The sequence below is a fragment of the Macrobrachium nipponense genome, chromosome 43 (assembly GCF_015104395.2).
Source record: "Macrobrachium nipponense isolate FS-2020 chromosome 43, ASM1510439v2, whole genome shotgun sequence".
Classification (NCBI taxonomy): domain Eukaryota; kingdom Metazoa; phylum Arthropoda; class Malacostraca; order Decapoda; family Palaemonidae; genus Macrobrachium; species Macrobrachium nipponense.
The window spans coordinates 8,481,149-8,506,613 of record NC_061104.1 but is presented as its reverse complement, the minus strand read 5'-3'; the positions used below and the strand labels follow the sequence as shown (position 1 = coordinate 8,506,613).

The 25,465-nt window shown below is 37.2% G+C and overlaps 1 protein-coding gene and 1 long non-coding RNA gene across 6 annotated transcripts in view; one reads left to right on the top strand and one right to left on the bottom strand.

Annotated features, from left to right (window-relative positions):
- LOC135213516 (uncharacterized) overlaps nucleotides 1-1,622 on the top strand; it is a 116,441-nt gene extending 114,819 nt beyond the window's left edge. Inside the window, exon 3 of the long non-coding RNA XR_010314150.1 lies at nucleotides 412-1,622. This is a non-coding gene — a long non-coding RNA (uncharacterized LOC135213516). The remainder of the gene's footprint in view (nucleotides 1-411) is intronic.
- Nucleotides 1,623-1,651: 29 nt separating this feature from the next.
- LOC135213515 (serine/threonine-protein kinase 10-like) overlaps nucleotides 1,652-25,465 on the bottom strand; it is a 230,948-nt gene continuing 207,134 nt past the window's right edge. For 4 of the 5 annotated variants that reach the window (XM_064247427.1, XM_064247428.1, XM_064247429.1 and 1 more), the window contains one exon: nucleotides 1,652-7,499. In XM_064247427.1, the coding sequence (XP_064103497.1) occupies nucleotides 7,365-7,499 (135 nt within the window). In that variant the 3' untranslated portion in view covers nucleotides 1,652-7,364. Of the gene's footprint in view, nucleotides 7,500-16,034; nucleotides 16,173-25,465 lie in introns of all 5 variants that reach the window. The other variant, XR_010314149.1, reaches the window with a different exon arrangement.

The following is a 25,465-nucleotide window of genomic DNA, read 5'->3' as shown; positions in this document are numbered from 1 at the left end:
AACATTTGTACAGGCAGTCCCCAGTTATCAGTGGGGGTTCCATTCTTGGCAGGGTGCTGATAAGCAAAAACTGCCAATAACTGTGACTCCACGATTTATGACGCAGTTTCGGTTAATGTCGCTGATAACCGGTTAATGGCGCTTCTGTTAGGCATGGGCACTGATAACAAACTTGGTCTGTTGTGGTGCCATAAAGCGCCAATTTTATGGCGCTAGGTAAAAGCCCTAAAACCTGTTCTCCTTTAACCAAGTCCCACTGATAACCAGGAACTGCCTGTACGTATTTTGATATTAATGTTTTATGTATCTTTGATTTTATCTAGTTACACATTTTCTGGGAATGTGGTAATGTTTTAGTCTTTCAGAATTTTTGTTTTGGGATACTCAAGAGATTAGTGGTTTTTGTTTCAGACGAGGTGTTTTGCTAGGATTCAGCTATCTAGCATAGGAGTACATTCCTACACTTCTTCATCATGAATTTTGATGGCGTACAATTGTGTTCTTCCCATCTGCTTGCAGGACCAGTCACGGTTGCCATCTCGTCTTTTTCAGTTTATTTGGTGGGGGAGGAGCGTGAGTCAAAAAGGCTCTCTCCCTTCCTTTCCTGTATCCTTACAGATAAGTGCAGCTAGACATCTATACCATAAGACAGTTAGAGAGAGAGAAGAAATAAAAAGGAAAAAAGGTCTTGAACACAGTAGGTTATCTCCTCTAACTGCCAGTTACAGGCAGTATCCAGCTTGCGATGGGGGTTCTGTTCTTGAGACGCGTCATAAGCCGAAAATCGTCGCATGCTGGAAAATCATAAAAAATCCTAAGAAAACCTTACTTTTAATTATTTGGCTGTATTATAAACTATGTAAACTGCATTTTTATTGCATTTTTTCATCAAAATACTTTCAAATATTGATTATTTTGCAATTTAGGAGTCATATTTCTTCCTTTGGATCGGCGCTGTGACCCTGGAGCATGTGTCGTAAACATGGAAATAATTTCTGATGAAAAGTGTCATAACCTCAGAACGTCGTAAGCTGGGGACTGCCTGTACTTTCCTCGTTACCAAGTTCAATGATCATTTCCAGCTCAAGCAGTAGTGATACTCTATAGAATATGTATTTGTTACTTACCAGAAAGTCACTTTTAAAGCATAGGTTGAGGTGCTACTGTATTTATACATATTATGATTTATTAATGTTGTAAGTTCTACAAACGGGAACAGTAACAGGCAGTGGTGATGTGTTAAATTCTTAAATGGTTAACGTATTCTCATACGTACATCATTTGTTTGTATTGACATCTACCATAATTGTATTGGTTATTATTATTATTATTAATAGGGGTTAGTTTTTCCAGACCTCCAAGTCTCAAGTAGACTCTTCTCAGGCTGGTTCTCAGGGATCAATCCTGAGATCTTTGTATTGGTTAAGTTGCTGTAATTTGCTATTACAGTATCAGCTATTATTGATGCCACATAATTGTTTCCTGAGATTAAAAAGAATATAAAAAAAAGATGGACCTCGTTTGTAATTTATTTGATCTGATTTTAATATGGCAATCAGAAATCTGCTCTTTCACCAATGTCAGTTGGGATTAGGAACTAAGCTAACTCCATATAGGGGAAAAGGAATCATGATTATATAAACAATAAAACTGAGTAATAAAGCAATTTATTATTTCTATACACTGTTGGTCAACAAGTATATATTTAAAGATAACTTACACAAATCTTTACAGTTCTAGTCCAAAAATTGGACAATTAACATGTATACTGTAGTAACCACATTGCTCAATGGTTCCTACGACTAAAACTCATCTTAGAGACCCTATCAGTCAATATCAGAGATTGAAGCAAATAAAATGTCATACAAGAGTTAGGAAGTATAAAACTAGGTTATCCCATTATTGCATGGCTTGACTCGTAGAGACTGGAATACATACAGAACTTAATATATCGTTTCACAACTTCAAAGGCTAAACTTTCGCACCATCACTGTGCCTTTTTGCAGTACGGACCATAAAAAGAAGAGGTCAAAGAATTGATGCTAAGTACAATACTGAAAGGGACTACAGTAAATTATAGAATACAATGTAGTCATATAATACAGCAATTCAAACAAGAAGTTTCAACAAAGGAGCATTTACTACATTTCACATAAACACCACAAAAATATTAAGGTACAATTTTGCAAAGTAGTGCAACGACGAATAAGAATAAGTCTATGAAAGGCTTGTTACAATTCCAATAAAATGAATTAAATTCCAACAATTATGACAGCTGTACCAACATACATCAAAGATGTTATATCAACATACATCAAACACTATTAACTTCCAAAATTTGTTAGTAGTAATGATAAAAGTCTGATGAACACTTAAATATACACCTAAATATCTTATTATCAATGCCTGAATATATTCAAACTTACCTGGAAGTTATGATCCTCATGAGACATATCAAATCTTTTACACTGATGTAGCACATCCTCTACCTTCCCTTCTCTTCTATATATAAGAATTTATATATATATATATATATTTACACTCATACAATACTTATACACCATCACACACAATATGCGCACACACACACACACTATGTATATATATATATACAGTCAATCCCTATCATTTGCAGGTCTGGTTATTCACTTGTATGATTTTTAGAAATAAAATAAATCTCTGAAAGAACGATAACGTTCCCACTGTGCATAAAAGAGTAGTTATATTCGCAGTTTTCTCCAATAATTTGGAAACACCACACACACACAGAGAGAGAGAGAGAAGAGAGAGAGAGAGAGAGAGAGAGAGAGAGTGTGTGTGTGTGTGTGTGTGTGTGTGTGTGTGTGTGTGTGTGTGTGTGTGTGTGTGTGTGTGTGCGCGCGCGCGCGCCAGCCTTGCAAAATTTAGGATTGATTGTCTATAGATATACATACAAATTTCTTCTGTCATCTTGCCAGGGTGGGAAGGGGTTGTTTTTTTAAGTGTAGGAAAATAAGGTGACCCAAAGGATAGAAAAATATAAATAGTATGTGAAATTAGTTGCTATGATTATAATTCTCCTAGTATCAAGTTTAGAATGAGTGTTAGTATTTCTACTTCCACCTGAGAAATATCTGTTAATGGACCTTTAAACTCCTCCATCACTCTCTTTCAAGTTTGAGAGACCTTCAATTTCATTTCCCCTCTAAGGTGAAATCATGCCTTCTGCCTAATTAAAATAACAGTTTCTGAATCGCAAGCATTCAAAGTTTAATCCATTCAACTCTGAGCTGTAAAGTGGAAGCCTCAAAGATTCGGAAATGATTTCCTTTGACTTGACTGATGTTTCACTTGCTCTCTTAAATGATCTTAAAACTAAACATCCCCTACCGAGTTCTTACACTCTACTAAGTGAAAATTGAAATTAGTTTTACGTATGCTACTCTCATTAACAATAGGATTCACTGCAACATTATTATCAACTGTACAGGATAAAGTAATCACAACTTCATTTCACTCATCAGTGCTTTTGTCTTCTGGACTCCTCTTAAGCCCACCAAAATCTTCTGTAAATCCACTTCTCTTTCATTCATTCTTCTGTTATTTCACACATTCTTAAATCAATAAAACATTTGACTCTTTCTTGACCAGTTTGAACTTCACTGTAAAAGGAGGTCTAAGTGATGTCTATTTAGTCACGTCATCAAAATACTGAATACGGTGAAGTCTCAAGAAGGGGTCTGAAGATACTGTATGTTTCTTTGAATACTTAACCTTCTGCAGTGCTCTCGCCCCTGTTTTGCATTCATTATTCATCAAGAAAACAGGCAGCTTTTGGCCACCAGCATCTATCACAAACAAAATAAATTTCTTACATGAACTTCAGGAAATTTACAAGTTCTAAAACTGCATTCTGTTTTATATAACCATTTTAATTGAATTGTCTTCCTTCTTAGATTGACCTACTACATTTTATAAAGCATCTAATTAATTAAAAGAGGCACGAGTCAAACATAGTTAAGACCAAGAATGTAACATGAGGCACTGTATCATGCATATTCCCAGAATGGGGTTAACGGAATGCTAGCATTACCACAAAGCATATGGGTAGGTACTCTCTGTTCCAATAGGTTTTAACCCTCTTGCGCTGAAAGTAACTGTTCCCTACATGTCACATTCTTTTTCAATTAGCATATGAGCCCTAAAGTATAACACCTCTGTCCTAGTGACAACAAAGATGGAACTATCTCAAAGTACGTACAAATACATTTCTTCTATATACACATACTGCCATTGAGTATATTATATACACACTATATTTATATACAGTATTTACTATAATTACAGTACACATATATGCAAATACTGTATGTATACAATATACACACATTAAATAAATCTGTGTATGCATATTATTTTATGATCTAGCAATTAATCACAATTTAATATGGTAGATTTCCAACAAAATAATGTTTGTTCTGGTAACTGATATAGGTGATATATCCCATGTCCAGACAAGACACCAGAGAACCATAACTTAATCTATCAATATTATCAGTTACAATAATTGATAACTGCAATAGATTTTTCTTTAAAATTCTTGGTGGCTGATAATGAATGAAAAAAAAAAACATAACGCCAAATGTAGTCCAAAGATATTTCCCTTAAATTTATTCCTGCAGAAAGATGCCAGTGTAACATTAACCAAGCTTCACCCTATGAACGTATTGGCAATCCTTGCTTACCCAATTTTATCAAGAAAATCACTGAATGAAAAAGCCTGCAAACATGGAAAGTTGATTGCACTTGTATGTTAATGGACATTGAAACAATACTCATCCCTTAGATCTACGTTCAATTTCTTAACATTGCGTTCAAAAACTATTGAGCTAATTTCTTAAGATGGTTATTTCCTTGATGTTTGCCTTATCACCAATTTAGATCTTTGCTGTGTACCAAGAGTAGCTAGATTAATTTTCCACTAAAAACTTATTGGTATGGATTATATAAAAGCCAGTTACCCATATGGGTGCTTTTGGCTGTCACACTATACCTTCAATTCAAGGAACAACCATTGCATCCATTCTAAATATGTAATGTATATGAATGCTGTTTTCCATAAATCACACTTCATAATACCTGCACCTAAGCAACTTTAAGTAACTACCATTATAAATTTTGTTTTTGTAAAGCAAAATTGCTCATGTGAGGATGGAACACCATAGTGATCTGAAGAAAAGCAATAATTTCTTTATCTTGTCACAAGCACTGGTCAATCTATTGGTTTTGCATTTCGTCCTCACTTTTTACATTTCTCATATTTCAGATGAACCCTTACAATTTTATAGTTCTCTGCTGGTAGCCTGATGAATTTTCTTCTCTTTATTTTTGATTCCCCATTTACCCAAATGAGCCTGTCCTGTCAACTTCAGTTTTTAGGTGACAGTTTTCATTAACACTTTTTCTATCTGTTGGTAATTTAATTATTTTCTTCCTTCAGCTTTTGTTCTTTTCATTGGAATTTACTGTAAACAATAACAATATACTGCTTACAAGATTATATTTTTACATCTACATTGGATGCATGTATATTTGAAAACATGTCATAGCAATTCTTCAAATTCAATGCAAATTCAGCACTGAATTTTTTACCTGCCCTAGGCAATATTTGTAAATTACACCTTTACCTTTTTAGGTCAATGGTAAATTCCACTGAGCAACACAACTTTAGTAAAGACAGATGGTGGCACTCATATCACAGCCAGGCCAAACATATTTCTTTAATACTGGAATACAGCAGTGTATATAGATATGTATGAAACATTACATGATTGTTAAAGCGTACATTTGTGTTCATAAGTGTATTTATATTAATAATGACAGATTAAAGTAAAAAAAAAAAAAACCAAATTGCAAAACAATGGACATCACCTAGACTGGTAGAAGCACATACTCACAAATATTTTTAATTTTAATTTTAAGGTATAATGACAAAAACATACATGGGTATAATTCAAGTTGAACCAGTCTGGAGTCATAAAATGGTTAAAAGTATAGCAGTTTTTTATTGCATCTTCAAAACAGCCATGGAATTCAATTGCACACCATTCATTTCCAACATATTTTCAGGCAATGTTTGTATTGAGGAGAGAAAAGGCGGTTTTATAATGAATATACATTCCAGAAACTATTCTTTTCCTAAAATTCAACACTACTGCAATATGAATCTCATGTTATGTTGTGCTTATTAGTTTCAGTAAACCTGAAATGAGATGCCAGAGCATTTACCACAAACCACCATAAACTAAATTAATCAACACTTCCACTAAAGTTTGCAACATTTGTTTCCACTCTTAATTTTCATTTATCAAAGCACAATCGCACATAATTGTATAATTTTTTTTCCTTGTTCAAAGATTATTGTATGGCCTTACCAATGACTCAATTTACTAATTGAAAAATTGCTTGGTATGGCACAGTCATTACTGAATACTACCATAAATCTGTATTAAAGCAATATGGGGAACTTACAAAATAATTTTTGAAAGGTTAATTCGGGCAAAGATTAATAATCAAAATAAATATTTTGCTTAAAATTAAATGCCTGACCTATAAATTTCTCAACAGCTGAGACTAAGATGAAATGACTATCCTATGAGGTGGTTTGCAGCAAATACAGATCACTATGTGATGTGGAGAAACAGATAATGTATGGTCATGAATGAATATGAATTTTCACTAATCTGTAAGACACAGTTTACCATTAATCCTTAACAGATAAGGTTTGTGCTTCTTTTCCGGAGTATTTGATAATCAATAAATAAAAAGTTTCAGAAAGAAGTATCGACACAACTATCAATACCAATAAGGTACTGTCATACATTACAGGAGTTGACTAAGAAAGCATATTACATATGCGAACTTGTGAACTGGGCGACTGTCAAAAAAGCACAAATGAGTTTATATAGTTTCTATAAATTAGATAAAAAGCTAAGCCAGCATTACTGAAGTTCATCCAACCAAATCCAGTAGTCACTTGTTACCAACTAAACCAGAGCATGGTCAAAAATCACTAATGTGATAGTATAATTAACGTTCCCATGAATAGTTCCTGGCAGTCCTTTGTAAAGGAGATTTCACTACTACTCCCCTACTTTAAAGTAAATAAAATCATAAATGTTTACATGGGTGTTAGTCACAAAAAACATTTTGACAACCATAATGGTACTAAAGACCCTTGCTAGATACCATTAACCCATGTAAATACGTAAACTCATCTATATCATGATAATCAATAAACCTGAACACATAATTAGGACTAATTTCTTTGAGAAGTTCACAATAATGACTATATTTGCATATCTTGCATCAAGAAACCAACCAATCTAAGAAGCATTAGAACGGGCCAGGCTAGATGTGGACTGAGAGGGTGTCATGTTTGAATCTACACCGCGGCTTAAGTAGGCTCCATAAAACTGCTCCTGTTCATTAAGCTGTTTTTCAAATTCTTCCTCTAATTTCTGTAAAAGAAATATTAGAAAACTTTTATGTAAAATATGGCTATTTTTTTTTCAACATGACTGTACACTATAGAACACCAAACAATACCATGGTAATATCTTTAGCATTCCAGTTTTTGTTTTCACATTACTATTACATCCCAGCAAGTAACCACTGAAGAACATTCTTAATCAATGGCAAAAGAGACAAGCTATTTATATCTGATTCTAAATTCATACACAAAAACAAACTAAAACAGAGCACACTAGAGTCCTCATATGTACATAATAAAACACTCTTCCTAAAAATAAAATCCTTGGTACTTGATCTGCAAAAAGATGTATAACTTCGATATTTTCTTTCTTTTACCTACAACATGGAAAGCCAGCCATTCAACATAAATGACATGACCAGATACTTTTATGTAATTATGTAAATTTTTATACATACCTCAATGACTATATCAGTTAGAAAAACAATTTGTCCAGCAAACAAAGTCTATCAAGTATCAAGTCTCAAAGGTTTAGCCTAATAGACTGAATCTTGAAAAGCGAAGCATGAAGTTACAACAAATTTTATACATTTCCACAACCGTAAAGTAAATTCAAACCACATTTTTCAGCAATATTTGTAAGTGACAATTACAAACGCATTCTTGTTAAGCTTTTGTTAAGCTTAGACCTACAAATTTTACCATGATTTTTTAAATTAAATTTGCCAATCAAATGATTATCATAAATTTTTTCATTTAGAAATATACATTTAATTATTTAAAATTATTTACTTCATATATGGTTACTACCATGAATCTTAATATTAAATAAAAAAAAACCATGAAATCTACATCGAGTAATCCCTAATTAATTACTAACAATCTCCAGCATCACATCATTAAATCTTAAACATGACCAGATATACCTTATAATTTTATATATTGTGTTAAAAGTAAAATAAATAACCATCTGAAACTGTTATGTTTAAACACACTAACAAAAGTTGTGGCGAAGCAATAACACGAAACTGCAATGTACGATAATTTATGAAATAAACTCTTGTATAAGTGATCACAAAAGAACTACACTTGGTTACCTAATCTCAACAGCAAATCCTTATAATGAATAAGCATACTTTTGTATGGAACAAGCCAAGAAGCCATGAACTTGCCTAGCAATATCCATGGAATAGAAACCTCAGATGAAAAAAGAGCAAGATAAATAAATGGGCATGCAAAGGATAGAAAAGCATACTTGACTGTACTCTCAAGCCAGAAAATTCAAACCACAAATCTGTGGGAGGCCACGGTGTGGAGGTTCAGGCACAGCCTAAGGTTTGAAAAGTGGTTATTTGGTCACAAAACAGCATAAGCAACTAAATGTAGTGCAAAAGAAGACTGATCAATGAGGCAAAATTTGATTTCTAAGAAAAGTTGTTGAGCAGCCCAAAATACCCATAAAGTGGAACCCTTTCCTATGAGCATGTCTTAAGTACAGTACAATAGTTATGCTTAAAGCTGCAAGTGCAATTGCTTTATAGGAAAAGAATTTAACAAACCTACACAATAGTAAACTACTAACTCTTCAAAGTGGATGAAAAGCAGGATTATAGAGCTCTATAAATGACATGATGCTAAATACTTAAGAGCAAAACTTAAAAACAAAAATGGTCCTTGATAAATAAAACAAAAAAATATTGAAGGTAACCTAATTACTATTTAAATATACCAAAATTGTAACTAATTTGTATTTTTCATAACTAACAAACCTTCGGTCTTAACATTAGGATTTACTAGCGCCAAGCTGGAAACCGGTAGAATTAAAATTACACTTGTGAGATCCAGGGACTATTGGCATCTATACCAGGTCACGGGGCATGTATACCCAGAATGCCCTCGTCATCCTGTGACCCACCAGTTATATTTTTAACCCCGTTTAGACTGCTAGAGGGGTGGTTCGAGGTGGGCCTTTACCTGGTAAGACCTCTGGTTTGTTAGTTATGAAAAATACAAATTAGTCACAAATTTGGTATTTGTTCATATACGGGACAAACCTTCGGTCTTAACATTAGGATAGACTTACTTATTGGTTTCCTTCACTGGGTGCTGATACCATTCTATGGTTTACACATTATGGGAGAGCAGAGAACCTTCCCTTCTAACAAACTACTCTTGTCCCTTGTATCTGGATCCACCCTCGCCCCTCTCTTCCCTATTAACTAGAGGGGTGTTTTGCTACTGAAAAGTATACCATAACCTAACTTCACAGTATGGCTGACCACCTCACCTGCATCTAGTCCGTTCCAGCATATGACAGTACTCTCCTTCATACTGCCCGTAGTTAAAGGAGTAGAAAGAAAGTAGTAAAGAAAAAAGACCAGTCATCCCATTCATTCTACTTTCATACCTTCACCTTAGACTAGACACAACTGACCCGCCAGGGGTACTGGATGAGCTATATCATTTGTTGGGCCGCCACCACTGGACCCAAGGAAAAAGTGTCCAAGGATCTATGGGCAACGTCTTTTAAATAAAATGAGGTGAAAGTTGTTTGGCGTTTCCAAACACCAGCTTTCAGAATTCTCTCCACAGACATGTTCTTCTTAAATGCCAAAGAAGCACTCAAGCCCCTGATGTCATGAGCTCTAGCTCTCTCCTGGCTATTTGACTCCCTGTCTTCTGTCATGTAGGCATTCCTGATCATCTCCCTTAGCCAAAACGATATTGTATTCCTGGACACTTCCTTCTTGTTCCGTCCTGTACTTACGAATAACCTCCGGCACCCCGGCCTGAGGTGCCTTGTCCTTCTTAAGTACTCTCTTAGTACCCTGCCGGGGCACAGAAGCATCTCATCTTTGTCATTGTCTACAAAGTCTACCAAGGAAGGTATGGAAAAGGAGTTGAATCTGCCATCCATTAGTGCTGGGTTTTGAGTCTTGGCCACGAATTCTGGAACAAACTCTAATACCATTGACTTCCAACCTCGAGTGCTTTATATGAGTTATGACAGGCCATGTAACTCCCCCACCCTTTTGGTTGAAGCTAGGGCCAATAAGAAGACTGTCTTCAGGGTCAGGCTCCTATCTGTGGACTGCCTTAGTGGTTCGTAGAGGGGTTTTGTCAGACTACTCAGTACCATGGTCAGATCCCAATCTGGGGCTTTTAGTTCCTTTGGTGGACATGACTGTTCAAAGCTCTTCATCAGCATGGCCAACTCCCATGAAGACGAAATGTCCACCCCTTTCATTCGTAAGACTAAGGCTAGAGCAGCCCTGTACCCCTTCACTGCAGATACAGACATGTCTTTCTGTCTTGAGATATACCAGAAAGTCTGCTAACTGCTGAATAATGGTACCGAGTGGAGACAATTTCCCTCTACGACACCAATCACAGTATGCCGACCACTTTCCTTGGTATACTGCCGCAGATGATTTTCTGATATTTCCTGCCATCTGAGTTGCTGCTTTTTGTGACAGTCTCCACCTGTGAAGCAATAGGGACTTCACCAACTGGTGGTACCTCTCCATGTGCAGCTGACATAGTAGGTTGCTCCAAGGGGGTAACTCTCTCGGCATGTCTGTTAGGAGTTCCAGCAGGTCTGGAAACCACTCTGCCTTCGGCCATAACGGAGCTACCAGGGTCATTTTGAGGTTCTGAGACCGCATTACCCTGTTCAGAACCTGACGGATTAGACAAAATGGAGGAAATGCGTACACGTCCAGATTGTCCCAAGGGTGTTGTAGCGCATCCTCTGCTACTGCCTCTACGTCTGGGACTACCGAACAGTACACTTCCAACTTTTTGTTGTACAGTGGACCACCCGTATTCGCGTTCTCCAGATTCGCGGACTCACACATTCGCGGATTTCTCTTGGGAATGTTTCCCTGCATTATTCGCGGTATTTTTCTATGATAAATATCCACAAATTCCTGGTTTTTTTTTATGAATTTCATCATAAAATGCACTTTTTGTGATAAAACTATTAAAGAAACCATGTATGAAAATTTTTAGTGGGTTTTTCTTGAGTTTTACTAACAAAATAGGCTGTTTTTAGCATTTTTATAGGGGTTCCAAACATTCGTGGGTTCTAACTATTCACGGGGGGTCTGGTACGCATCCCCCGCGAATACGGGGGGACCACTGTACCTGGTTGCGAATAGGTCTATGATCGGCCTTTCCCACAACATGAGCAGCCTGTCCACTACCTGTTGGTGCAAGGACCACTCTGTTCCCAGTATCTGATCCCTGCGGCTCAACTTGTCAGCCACTATGTTTCTTTTTCCCGGAATATATCTGGCCCTGATGTCTACTAAGTTCTCTACAGCCCACTGATGAAGTTGAACTGTCATCACATGTAACTGCCGAGAAACTAGGCCTCCTTGTTTGTTTATATAAGCTACTACTGCGGTGTTGTCTGACATCAATACCACTGAATGTCCCTTCACTCTCTCCCTGAATTCCTGTAGAGCTAGAAACGCTGCTTTTAACTCCAGCACGTTTATATGGAGTTCTCTGTCCTCGCAACTCCATTTTGCTGACACCATCAACTCCTCCATATGGGCTCCCCAGCCTTCTAGTGACGCATATGAGAACAGCAAGAGATCCGGGGAGGGTTGTTGAAGAGGGACACCCACTGTCAGATTGTCGTCATTCACCCACCACAGCAAGTCTTTCTTCACTTCTGCCGACAAGGGAATTTGCTTGTACGGGTGATCTACTATTGGTGACCAAAACTCCTTCATCCTCCATTGTAGAGATCGAAGGTGTAGCCTTCCTTGTGGTACTAGCTTCTCCAGGGAAGTTAGGATTCCCAGTACTACCTGCCACTGGCTTGCTGACTGTTTGTTTTCCCAGAAAGGCATTCACCACTTGTTTGCATTTCTCTATTCTCTGGTCTGTCGGGAATACTTAGGCTTTTATTGTGTCTATAACCATTCCCAGATACTCCAAACGTTGACTTGGATCCAACTGTGACTTTTCCTGATTTATCACAATACCTAGACTGTGACAAAACTGCAGGAGGGTTGCCCTGTCCCTGAGTAATTTCTCTCTGGACTTCGCTATCACCAGCCAATTGTCTAGATATCTTATTAGCCTGATCCCCTGAGCATGCGCCCACGTCGACACGAGAGTCAACACTCTTGTAAAAACTTGAGGAGATGTTGTCAACCTGAAGCACAGGACTTTGAATTCGAAAGCTTTCTCTGCAAGACTGAAGCGGAGAAATTTCCTTGAAGACTGATGGACTGGTATCTGAAAGTATGTGTCCTTCAGATCGATTGTCACCATAGTCCTTGATGCTGACTGCTTGTAGAACCGTTTTTTGGAGTTTCCATTTTGAAACTGGTTTTTCTTATAAACAGATTCAATGTTGATAGGTCTATTACTGTCCTCCACTCCCCGTTGGCTTTGGGTGCCAGGAAAATCCTGCTGTAAAAGCCCTTTGACGGACTGGATACTTGTTCTACAGCCCCTTTTTTCCATCATTTCTTCACTTCCTCTTGCAGAATAATGGCCTTCTGAGATTCCTGAGCATAAGCGAGGTGAGGTAATGTGTTCTGTCAGGGGCGGGGTTACCTCGAACGGAATCAAATACCCGACCCTGAGAACATCCACCACCCACTGCTCTGCTCCCAGTTCTTGCCACACCTTCCAGTAATTTGAGCCTCTCCCTCTTCCCTTACTCCCCCTTCCTCTGTTGTTTCTATTGTGAAAGGGCCGATGAACTAACCTCTTTGGGGAAGAGGGTCTTGTTGCTATATTAGGGATGTTATGTCTCACTGTCTTCTTCCGAGGTATTTGCTGTTGCCTTACCTCCATAGAGGTAGCTTGACTGTTAGACGTTTTCCTAACTGCCTGCTGTACCAATCTATCGTTAGTGTCCATCCTTCTTCTATCTATAGCCTCTTCCAGTATGACCTCTGGCAACAGCAATTACGACTCCAAGATATCCCCATTCCTCATCGCTAACAGGGAATCCAAATCAACAGTGCGGCTTAGTCTAGCCAACGCTGCATCTCTCCTCATTAACAGGATATTTGCCCAAACATTGGCACTTAAGTTTGTCAAGTACACAATCGCTTTGGAACCTGATTGTAGTAATCTAATGAACAATGATTCATCCACTACCTTTCTTGTCACTTCTGAGGATGCAACCTTCGCCACTGCTGTTGACCAAAGATCTAACCAAGAAGCAGTCTGAAAGACAGAAGAAGCTGTTGCTTCTAACGTAGCAGCCTCTTGGTAAGTCATCAAAGGACACTCCATTTTAACCAGGCCTTAACCTTACCACATTAGGGTTCACTTGCCTAGACAGCAAAGGGACCGTCGGTGTCGTATAATATTTCCTTTGTTTCATCATTGGAGGAGGAATAAATTTAAATGATCTATTAGATCTTAAGGAATTATCTCTTCCTGCAATCCGTGCGTTTACGTGTTGTAAAACAGAGTCCGCATGACTCGAACAAGGCAATTCATAAGACACCTTGGTATCCCTTTTCAATCCAAATACCATGTCAATTCTTCTCCTAAAGGTTATTGAATTGACGAATCAAATCAATCACCTCCGCATACGAGGCCAGAAACTCTTGGTTTTCTCCTTCCTCTGGCTCTAACATACTGGGCGACACTGGAACCTGCATTCTATTCTTTGCTGCACCTTTCGCCGCCAATGTTGATTTTGCCAGCGGTATCGTAGTCTCTGTAATCTGTACTGGCAACTCCGCGTCGGCCGCTAGTCCATCGGCCGTCGCCTCTCTCGCTTGTTCGGACTCTTGCAAACAGCTTCATCCGCTAGCTTTGTGCTTACCAGCCACTGACTTCCCGACTTTCCTGCTGACTGGGAGTCCTGGTCTGAAGATGAAGAAGAATTCACTCTTCTCCTCTTAGCCCGAGGATCAGTCACGAAATCCTGAATCCTGCAACGCTTGACTGGCGCTTGCCGTGACGTCATCGAACTTAGCGATGACGCCGAACTAGAGGAAGAAGACGAATCGCGCCTTTTCTTTTTGTCTTTCTTAGCCATTCTCTTCTCTATATCCTGTAATTTCCTCATTACAGTGTACACTGCCGAGTCAGAAAGCGTATTTGAGTCCGGGTGCAGCAAAGTAGGCCGAGAAGCAGAAGTCTGTGACATCATCGCGTCTGCCATACCGGTGTGTGACGTATGTTGTGACGTCGCCAATCTTGTAGGGAGAGACTGTGCGGCTGCTGCTGGCATCCGCACGTTTGCCGCCAAACTACCCCCCACGTTCTGCATCACTGTAAACATAGAATTTGATGGCATAGCTGCAGCATTATTTCCCATAAATTGTAAGCCAGGGGGATGAGGAACATTCAGCGCTGCTGGACCCTGCTGGAATCGTGACGCCATATAATGCGACAGCAAACCCTCCAAGGTTGGTATGCCTGGTAGGCCTAGCGATGATGGCGAAGCTCCCCCCCTACCTGCTGGGAACAAAGGAGTGTACATATTATGCATAAAATTACCCAAAACCCCTCCTGATGTTTCCGATAACGAATCGCTAGGAGAAACCGAAGGGATATGGGACAAATCAAAAGCAGGTGGCAAAACATAATGGAGCAGTCTGGTTTATTGCCGATACAAAAGAAGCCGGTAAGGTTTGGTCATCCAAAGATGGCGTCACCTACTTCCTTTTGTACTGGCCTTTCTCATAAAACTTTTTCCACTGTACCACCGACCAACCCCGACAAACAGAACATGGATTAGTAATCGTACATACGTTTTCCCTGCACCTACTACACGCTGGATGAGGATCCATCAACACCAAAGTTAGGAATCTAGAAAATGGAAAGCCACTGACTCCAGGGCATTTCCTTTGTCTCCTCTTCGTAATGGCAGAAGATCCCGATGGTGAAGCGAAAATTTCCATCACACCATTTATACGCTCTTACTGATCACACTCACAGAGCACACTCAGAGAAAGAAAAAGTAATAAGAAAAATGAAATGGATAAAAAACGGGCAAACTGAAAACTGGCTTTAAATCAGATAGACAGTAAACACGTCTTATCTTAAAGGCGGTAGGAATATAACTGGTGGGTCACAGGACGCCGAGGGCATTCTGGGTATACATGCCCCGTGACCTGGTATAGATGCTAATAGTCCCTTGATCTCACAAGTGTAATTTTAATTCTACTGGTTTCCAGCTTGGCGCTAGTAAATCCTAATGTTAAGACCGAAGGTTTGTTCCGTATATGAACAACTAGCTTTTAATTATACTAGAACCTACTGGTATTTTCAGTTCTCTTCAATCAATATTTATGTCCATCTCATACAGGAAATTTCCCAGACTCAAAACTTACTGTGTCTCATAACAGTTGAAATACTGTAGCATTAGTACCAGTACTAATTCTGAGAATGGCATCAAATATTTTCAATAACAAAAAGAAATTCCTGCTCATGCATATATAAGATGCCCACAATAAAAAAAATTAACCTGTTTTTGTAAAACATTAGTACAGCACTTTCTTTGCCATACAATGTATATTAATAGTTCGCAGACTCTGACTTACAACCTACTTATAGCTTACGGCCTACTCACAGTTTTCTAAGCAACCAGCAGCAGAGACTTGTTGTCGGTGTTTTTACTGAGCTTAGACCTATCTTGTCTGGTGTTCCACAGGGAAGTATTCTGGGACCTTTGCTGTTTTTAGTCTTTACTAGTGACATGATTGATGGCCTAGAAAATAAGATAGTACAGTATGCAGGTAATACAACTGTTGTTGCAGGTGCAGCTACCCCTAAGAGAAATTTGGAGCAGACCAGCCAGTGGTGCATGCAGTTCTCCAGAAAAGCTGACATTACCTATTAGCTGATCTATGCTCTCACTCCATGACTGGCTGTGCACAGATAACACTGTGCTGAATGAATCAGAAGACGAGACAAAAGTTGGTGTTGTCTTTAACTGCAAGTGTTATTTTTCGGCAGCCAACAATCACTAATAATGTTGTCAGATTGAGATCTGTCATACTGTTATTGTAGCATTGCAATATTGTTGTCCTGTTGTGATTGAACAGTTTCCAGGATCTTTTAATGTTACCACATTGCTCAAACCAGTGGTAACATTTTTCTAATACTGGTAATTATAATTCTGACCTTCACTCAAAGAAAATGTTTAACCATCTTACATGAATTACTTCAAAAATAAATTCGCGATAATTTCTTTGGTCCTGCACAATAAGTAGTGCATGCTACTTTGTGAATAGTCAGTATCCTTATTCTACTGAGTTAACAAAATACCACGATGACCAGTGCCTGTGGTCTTTCAGTTTTTACTATAAAACTGTTGTTAATGTTTATGTATTAGTATGTTTATTCACCTGATGCTTGCATTGCAAGGCAGTTCTTTTAGGCTTGTTCCATATGAATGTATGCATATTATGAACAAAAACACCTGTTTTTAATTATAACTGACAAAACTTCTAACAAATACAAGAATTAAGATTTTTAACTACAAAACTGATATTTTCATATAAAATCCATCACTCTGATTATATATACATAATGTAAAAATTAATTTTTGAGCTATTACCTGGTTCAAAGACCAAGTCTACATGCATCGTTAATTCATCTTCAATTGTCCCAGACACTGCAGTATTATGCATAGCACATAGCGGACAAGGAGTGATAGTACAACTATGTATCAATTCTCGGGTACCCATCAGCCACCTTCCTTACTTATGTGTGTGAAAAAAAAAATTTTGTTTCAAAAATAAGTCTAGTTTCACCATACCCTGTACTGCCTGCATCACATATCAGGATGGAGAATCAAATAAATGAATACACCAGAAGGCTGATTGTAACCTGAAAGATATGTGCTGAGCTCACTGATAATGACCCAAGGCTCTGTGCAGTACAGGGAATAAAAGTTGGAGAGCCTATATGAGAGAAAAACAAGGTGCTTACGTGTTCTGACTTGACGCTTATCATATACTATTTAAGATAGTTGCTAGTAACCCTGAGAATCTACATACATCTATAGGTGGTCATACATGAGAGGATGAAACAAAGTAAGTTAGGAAGAAGACTCTCATGTCCTACCTTGAAGGTAATACCTACCGTGCTGCTACTACCAGTACTAAAGTAGTATCGACCCATTTACATACCTTAGGCAACACTGAGCATACCTTACTGGCAACGTCAAGTATCTGTACTTAACCCTCTTACGCCGATTGGATGTACAGTGGTACCTCGAGATACGAAAGGCTCAACTTACGAAAAACTCGATATACGAAAGCCAATGCGAAAAATTTAACGGCTCTACATACGAAAAGTTTTCAAGATACGAAAGGTTTCTGAAAGTCCGAGATTCGCCCAGATAACAATTTTGAAACGCGCGCCACCATCTTAGTACTAGTAGACTCCCCACCATCCTCCTGCTCTCCCATTGGTTCCTGATGCTAGTCACCGCCATGAGATCCTTCTCTCCTATAGGACAGCATCCCTCCCATCATGCATCTTATACGTACGTGGTGGCGTACCTATCTCGGCCTCTTCGTACCAACATCTTTATCGTACACACGCGGCATTCGTTCAGTCCAACGATTTTGTTTAGTAACGTAAATTCGTTAGTGATTTCATTGTGCTACTTTCTCGTGTTGTGTGAGAACCTAATTAGTATACGTACTACATAACTTAATTACGTACAGTATAGTCACGAGTCCCAAGAAAGTTGCTGAAGTTCACAGAAAGAAGAGAATGCTTTCTATGGAGACAAAAATGGAGATAATAAAAAAGTATGAAGCTGGCTTGCGGTTGAGTGTGATCGCTAAGGAATACGGCCGGAATCCGTCGACGATAGGCACCATCCTTAAGCAGAAGGAAGCCATCAAAGCAGCTACACCTTCCAAGGGCGTGACTATTTTCTCCAAGAGGAGCCATGTGCATAATGAAATGGAAAGGCTGCTTCTTGTATGGATTGAGGACAAAGAAACCAATGGCGATATGATAACCGAGACGGGAATCTGCCAGAAGGCCAGCGATTTGATTGTCCAAGCCGAAGACGACGGCGGAGAGGGGACATCAACGGCAACGCCAGAGTTCAAGGCTTCTCATGGGTGGTTCGAAAAATTCCGTAAACAGACTGGCATCCATTCGGTGGTGAAGAAATTGAAATTACGTAAAGTATAAAAAAGTAAAAAGAAATGTAAAAATCAAAAAAAGACAAAATAAATTTTATTTTAAGTTTTTTGTAAAGTTAAGTGTTAGTTTTGTTAAATGTGTTTTGTAAAGTTTAGTTTGTTTTTCTGACATTTTTTTATGTTTCGTAAAGTTAAGTGTACGTATCTGCCGTTTGTCCTCCTCTGTCGCCACTTTCGGAGATAGCCTCACTCGAAACGTAAGCTTCCACATTTTACTTACAGTATTTCTTGTATACCATGTACACTAATTCACTTTATTTACAGGTTATTTTGCATTTTGTTATTAATTTAGGTATTGAATGGTCCAAATTGTTATAGTATTTCATTGTTTATAGGTCAATTTAGCTTTATTATGAAATTTACTGGGGTGTTTTTGGAGGGCTTGGAACGGATTAGCCATTTTACATGTAAAATGTGGTCCAAGATATGAAAAACTCATGATAAGAAGGGCGCCTCGGAACAGATTAATTGTGTATCTCGAGGTACTACTGTATTAAACGTTGACATAAATTGTCTCCTTGGTGCCGATTGGACATATTAAATGTCGACATAAACAAATTTTTTTAAAAATTTGCGGAAAAATACATAGGCCTACCAGGCAAAAACTTTTGAATCACGTGCCTTGGAGGATGCTGGGAGCTCATGGATCAAGGCATTGTTTTATTTACAATCGTTAGGCAGGCGCGCAAGCGCGAATCTCTTTCTTATCGCACTAAAAAGTATCAGTGACACATCTCAGAAATTATTTTGTCACTTTGACATAATTTTTGCACCATTTTAAATTAGCCGTTACATGGAGTATTATATATGAAAACTTGCGCAATTTCATGTAAAATACAACAAAAAATACTCATGATTGTAGCTTTTACCAGTTTTGAAATATTTTCAAATAAATAACGTTAAGTGCCAAAATGTCAACCTTCGGTCAACTTTGACTCTACCGAAATGGTCGAAAAACACAATTGTAAGCTACCTTCATTTTGCAACAAATTGGACGTCTCTAGCACAATATTTCGATTTATGGTGAATTTATGAAAAAAACTTTTTCCTTACGTCCACGCGGCAACTCTTCCGATAAATTTTTTCGTGCGATTGTCGTAATGTTTGCACCATTTTAAATTAGCCGTTACATAAAGTTTTATATATGGAAATGTGCGCATTTCATGCACAATACAACTAAAAACAACCCATGGTTATAGCTTTTATCAGTTTTGAAATATTTTCATATAAATAACTATAAGTGCCAAAATTTCAACCTTCGGTCAACTTTGACTACCGAAATGGTCGAAAAATGCAATTGTAAGCTAAAACTTTTATATTCTAGTAATATTCAATCATTTACCTTCATTTTGCAACAAATTGGAAGTCTCAAGCACAATATTTCGATTTATGGTGAATTTATGAAAAAAAAAAAAATTTCCCTTATGTCCACGCGGTAACTCTTCTAAAAAAAATCCGAAATTTTTTTGTGCGATTGTTGTAATGTTTGCACCATTTTAAATTAGCCATTACATAAAGTTTTATATATGAAAATGTGCGCAATTTTATGTAGAATACAACAAAAAATGATTGAAGGTTGTAGCTTTTCTCATTTTTGAAATATTTGCATATAAATCATGATAAATAGAAAAAAAACCACGTTCGGTCAACTTAGACTCTACCGAAATAGTCAAAAAACGCAATTGTAAGCTAAAACTCTTACAATCTAGTAATATTCAGTCATTTATCTTCATTTTGAAATATTTGAAGTCTCTAGCACAATATTTAGATTTATGGTGAATTTAAAAAAAAAACTTTCCTTCCCTCCGCGCACGGATTCTCCGCCGCATATCTCCGAAATGCGTACGTCACATTCTCGTTATATTTGCCCAGTTTCATATTAGGCGTTTCATAGAGTTTTATATATGAAAATGTGCGCAGTTTTATGTAGAATACAAAAAAAAATGATTGAAGGGTGTAGCTTTTCTTATTTTCAAAATATATATATAAAAAAAAATTATAAAAAAAATTCGACCTTCGGTCAACTTTAACGCGTCCGAAATGGTCGAAAACTGCAATTGTAAGCTAAAACTCTTACAGTACAGTAATATTCAATCATTTATCTTAATTTTGAAACAAACTGGAAGTCTCTAGAACAATATTTCGATTTATGGTGAATTTTTGAAAAAAAAAAAAAAAAAAAAAAAAAAAAAATTATGTCCGCGCATTGAGAATTCATGCATCATTTTGTGATAATATTTTTCTGTGTTGCTTTGATCGTTTTACAATGTGTTATATACCAAATTGATTGCAATTTAGTGTAAAATACAATGAAAAAAAATTAACTTGTTAGCTTTAACCGTTTTGCTCACAGAGTTATTTGAATACAATTATATATGAAATTTTGTTTTTGCGCTATCATATATCACATTATTTATATATGATAATGATATTTTTTTTTCATTTCTGATGGTTGCATACTAAACTTCAGGCAATGACAAAAAAAAGGAGCCAAAAATGAACCCTTAATCTTAAAAACTAAGCGCGCTGTGATTTTTTGAAAAAAATATTTTTTCCGCTTCGGCGCTCACTCCGAGACCCCCTCGGCATACAGGAAACGATTTTTATTATACCCCTTCGGCGTAAGAGGGTTAAAATAACATTCCTATCAAGTTTATAATCAAACTTCTAAGACATGGAAGGTGCTCTGGCCTTGTGTAGACTTTAATTCTTGCCTACACAGTTTTCCATGTGTTACATTTCTGTAGGCCCTACAGATAATATCTATGAGTCGGTAGGCTGAGGTGTTTTCAAGTCTAGAGAAGCCCTTTCTAAGAATCCCTAGTCCTTGTGAGATAGTGCCAAACTGTTCCAATAGGCTTAAAAACTAGCTGGTTCCTTTCCATTACTGAAATAAGCAAGAAAAGGATGAGCAAAGGGTCCTATGGAAAGGTCTTGGCTACCTTGATTTGAGTTTTTGCTAGTCTGTTGTAGCAGACAATCCATCCAATGGTGCTTCCAAGCACCTCAGTGGCATGATCAGTATGGTCTTGGCTGCCACCTTGGTGGCTGCGAGTTCAATTCTTGGGCATTCAACTGAGGGGTTAAAGATGTGTATTTATGGCAACAGAAGTTCACTCTTGATGTGGTTTGGAAGTCACATAAAGCCATTGGTCCTGTTGCTGAATAACCACTGGTTCCAAGCAACGTAAAAACACCATACAAACAAACAAACAATGGCTCTTCCAACCTACACACACATGACTAGGTATATCTCACAGACTCAATTTTGAACTGTTTGTATGGGGGTTTGATGAAGCTTTTCAAAACCAGAGAGAAATCCCAGTGGGATACTGAAGAAGAAAATCAATCTTTAAAGTTCCACTGGGGAAACCACATTAATCCTTGAAGCTCAAAGACCTTAGACAAGGCCAATCTGTAGCCTTTAATAATCGAGCGTGACAATTTCTTATGGCATCTTAGGAAAAGGAAAAATTTTATACTACGTAAGATATGGAACAGAGTGGATTAAATTATTGCCCCTCTCATTGCACTAACTAAGACTCAGTTCCAATTTGATTTATAGAGGTTAATGTTTGAATCTGCAAGATCTAGCAAAGGCTTTAGCTGTTACTAAAGAAAACCCCTCTAATGAAACAACATTGGATAATCTCTTAATATTAAACTGCAACTTTTCATAAGATAATGTTCATTCTGAGCGTGCTACTGAGAAAAGTAACTTTCACTGTAAGAACCCTTCATCCTGAGATTCTTGGCCAACAGGGTCTGGAAACTGCTGAATAACTTTTGTAACTGCCAAAGAGGGCTATCCAGGTACTTGAAGGCCTAAGCTTGTATAAGTCTTCTCTGACAAGTCCAAAAAGAGGGAAGGCATAGACTTTCAAATTATTCCAAGAATGCATTAGCAAGTTTATCTTTCAGGTTACCTGGCAAAGTTGAGAGCCAAGCCTGCAACTTGGACAGAAAAGCCTGCTTTCACCTAACAAGAATATCTGTGATGATGTGCCTACCGAGGACGATCGTGAGTACTGCGACATAATTATCCTCTACCCTTATATAAATTTCTACTTCAATGTGGCAAATTCAGTTCAATCTTATATTTAGTTTCTATTCCAAGGTGGCAAATTCAGTTCAATCTTATGTCTCCCTCAGTCTTGACTTCTGCCACTGCTCATGAGTTGCCAGTCACAACTACAACCTTACATCTCATGAATTCATGAAGGGTTAGAGGCCTAAAAACAAGGCTTTCAATTCCAGGAGGATGGTTCGCTTCCTGCACTGTTCTGAAAAAGATCCTGACACCTGGTAGTCAAGAAAGTGCTCTTTCCATTGTTCTTTTGAAGTGACTGCAATATCAACATGAAATTTGTGTCTAGGGCATCAATATCAGCATCTCTGACTGGGACTTTCACTAATAACAATCTCTAGGTGATCACCATTATCAGCACTATGCAATATGCTATAAAATTACTACAAAAATACTCGTAAAAAAAAATCCATAGTTATCCTACAAAGAAAGAACAACATGGGAACTTGGTCAAACCAATAAGAAACTCAAGCCCAGTCTGTGTGCATTTTCATTGGCTGCTTAGATTGAGCAGGAAATGGGTGTGGGTTGAGAGAGACCAATGCTCACTCCCCATACCCCCAGTGCGTATACCCCCGGTTTAAAGGGAAAATGGGAGAACTGTCCTTGCACAAGGAAGACTGTTGGCCTACATTTCCACATCCCAGAAGGGTGAACAAGTACTTGTGTTCTGTGGTGTATTAGACCATAATGTTCCAAGCCTAAGGTCAATTTGATGTGACACTGCTGACTCTATTATAGCCTCCTTACTTGTTTGCTAAGGCATCTTGAAAAGTAGTTGTAATGTACCTAGGGTATATTTCTGTTATATGGCCTTAGTCTTTTAATGCTTATGCTGAAAATAGGATCATTAAGCAACATAAAATAACAACAAATAATTCACATATCAAGATGTTTCAGTTATTCTTTTTCTACATGCAGCAGCATTGAATTAACTATTAGCTACTTGTAATTGCTAATTATATAACATTTTGTGCTAAATTATATCAATGTGTACAATGCCATTAATATGAAACTTGAATATCCCACGAGTACTTTAGAACAGTACCAAGCATATGTAGAACTCTTCAACTATATTGATCCTATAATTTAATGATGATAATACACATGAGACAAGAGAAAAGTGAGCCACAAAGTTTTAATTTTTACTATACTATAGTGAACTTACGAAATCAAATTGCTATTCCTTATGTGCCCTATCACGGGATGATTTTATCCAAGTAACCAAATGAAGTTATAAGCAATTATAATATACCAAGGAGAAAGGGAAGCTGAAAGTCATGTTAAAAGGGTGGAGAGCAACATAAAAGGAACTTAATTTTCAACCTTTTTGGGAGTAAAGTTGAACTTCTTCAAACCAGTATTCTGAATCGGCCACCATTAGTTCATTGAGCAGCCATAAGGGTGGTGCCACGTATTGTTTACAACTTCCGAACAGCAAAAAATTGCCATATCTCTTTAATTTTTATGAAAATAATAGTTAGTAATGATGATGTGTGAAGTCAAATGTTTTTGATATTAACTTATTGAATAAATATATTTTTTTTAAAATATTCCACTTGAGAAGGCTCTACCAAGTCAAAACTTTTAATCAAAATGACTAGAGTGCTTGAAAGACTTAAAGGTAATACAATTTTGATCATTTCTTTCATACAGCTGTACATACTATATTTACCCATTCGATATGGCACTCATGAGATCAGATGATCCTAGAGGTAAGAAGAGCAAGTATAAATCTTTATCTATGTTGGAAAATGTGTATTCTATTAGCAAATAGTTTAGTGTTTATTTTTGTTTACGTTTTGACAGCGACATTCAAATGCCCTCTGATCGCCAAAATTAATTACTTTTTTTTATCATCTTATTAACCCCTACAATCAAATTAAATGACAAAGAAGCTAATGAAGATAGTAAATTTTGGAGAAGAAAGTCTCTGATAATATTCTGCAGATTCCGAGAGAAGTTAAGTAATGTAGTTGACATACGGTTAGGCTAACTCAGGTATGCGCGCTAAACTTCTGAAATAAAGTACACTTTTAAGGAAAATTATACAGTATGAAGTTGTAAAATTATAAAAATTATAACGTGAAAAAACGTGAGTAATAAAACGATAAAAAGCGGTGTCAGAACTTAGTTAAGTAGCAAGGTAAGTTGGTAACTAGGCTATTTGCATGTGGATTTAGCTTGCAAGACTGTTTGCTTACAGTCTTTAGTTTTTAGGGATGTATTCTATATTCTAGAATGCATTGTGTATTACAGGATTTTCTGTGGTCTGGCAATGGCCTGGTCACAAGATTCCCGGATTTAAGAGGTTAGAGTGTATTAAATAAATGGTTACTCAATTTAGGTCTTTCTTTGAATATTTCACCTGAATATTGCCAGGATATGTTTTATGAATATGTGCATATGTCTGTATTTACTTAGGATGAAGTGACAAACAACCCCCTATATTTATATACTACTTGAATTTTATATTTTGCATAACAAGTTACCTCTCAAGTTGTTTAGTATGCCTGGAGTCATTTCACTTACTTTTAATATACTGTGTTGTACTTCATTGTATGTATATCTTACCTTAAAAGATAACCACACACTTTCACTAAAGTAAATTATAAAATGTTACATAAAAATATCAGCAAACAAAATTAAGTAAAAAACAATTGATTTAAAATATAACCACACAACCTTCTTTACAGTAAATTCAAAAATGTTATATGTATTTATCAGGAAACAAAAGGCTTTAAA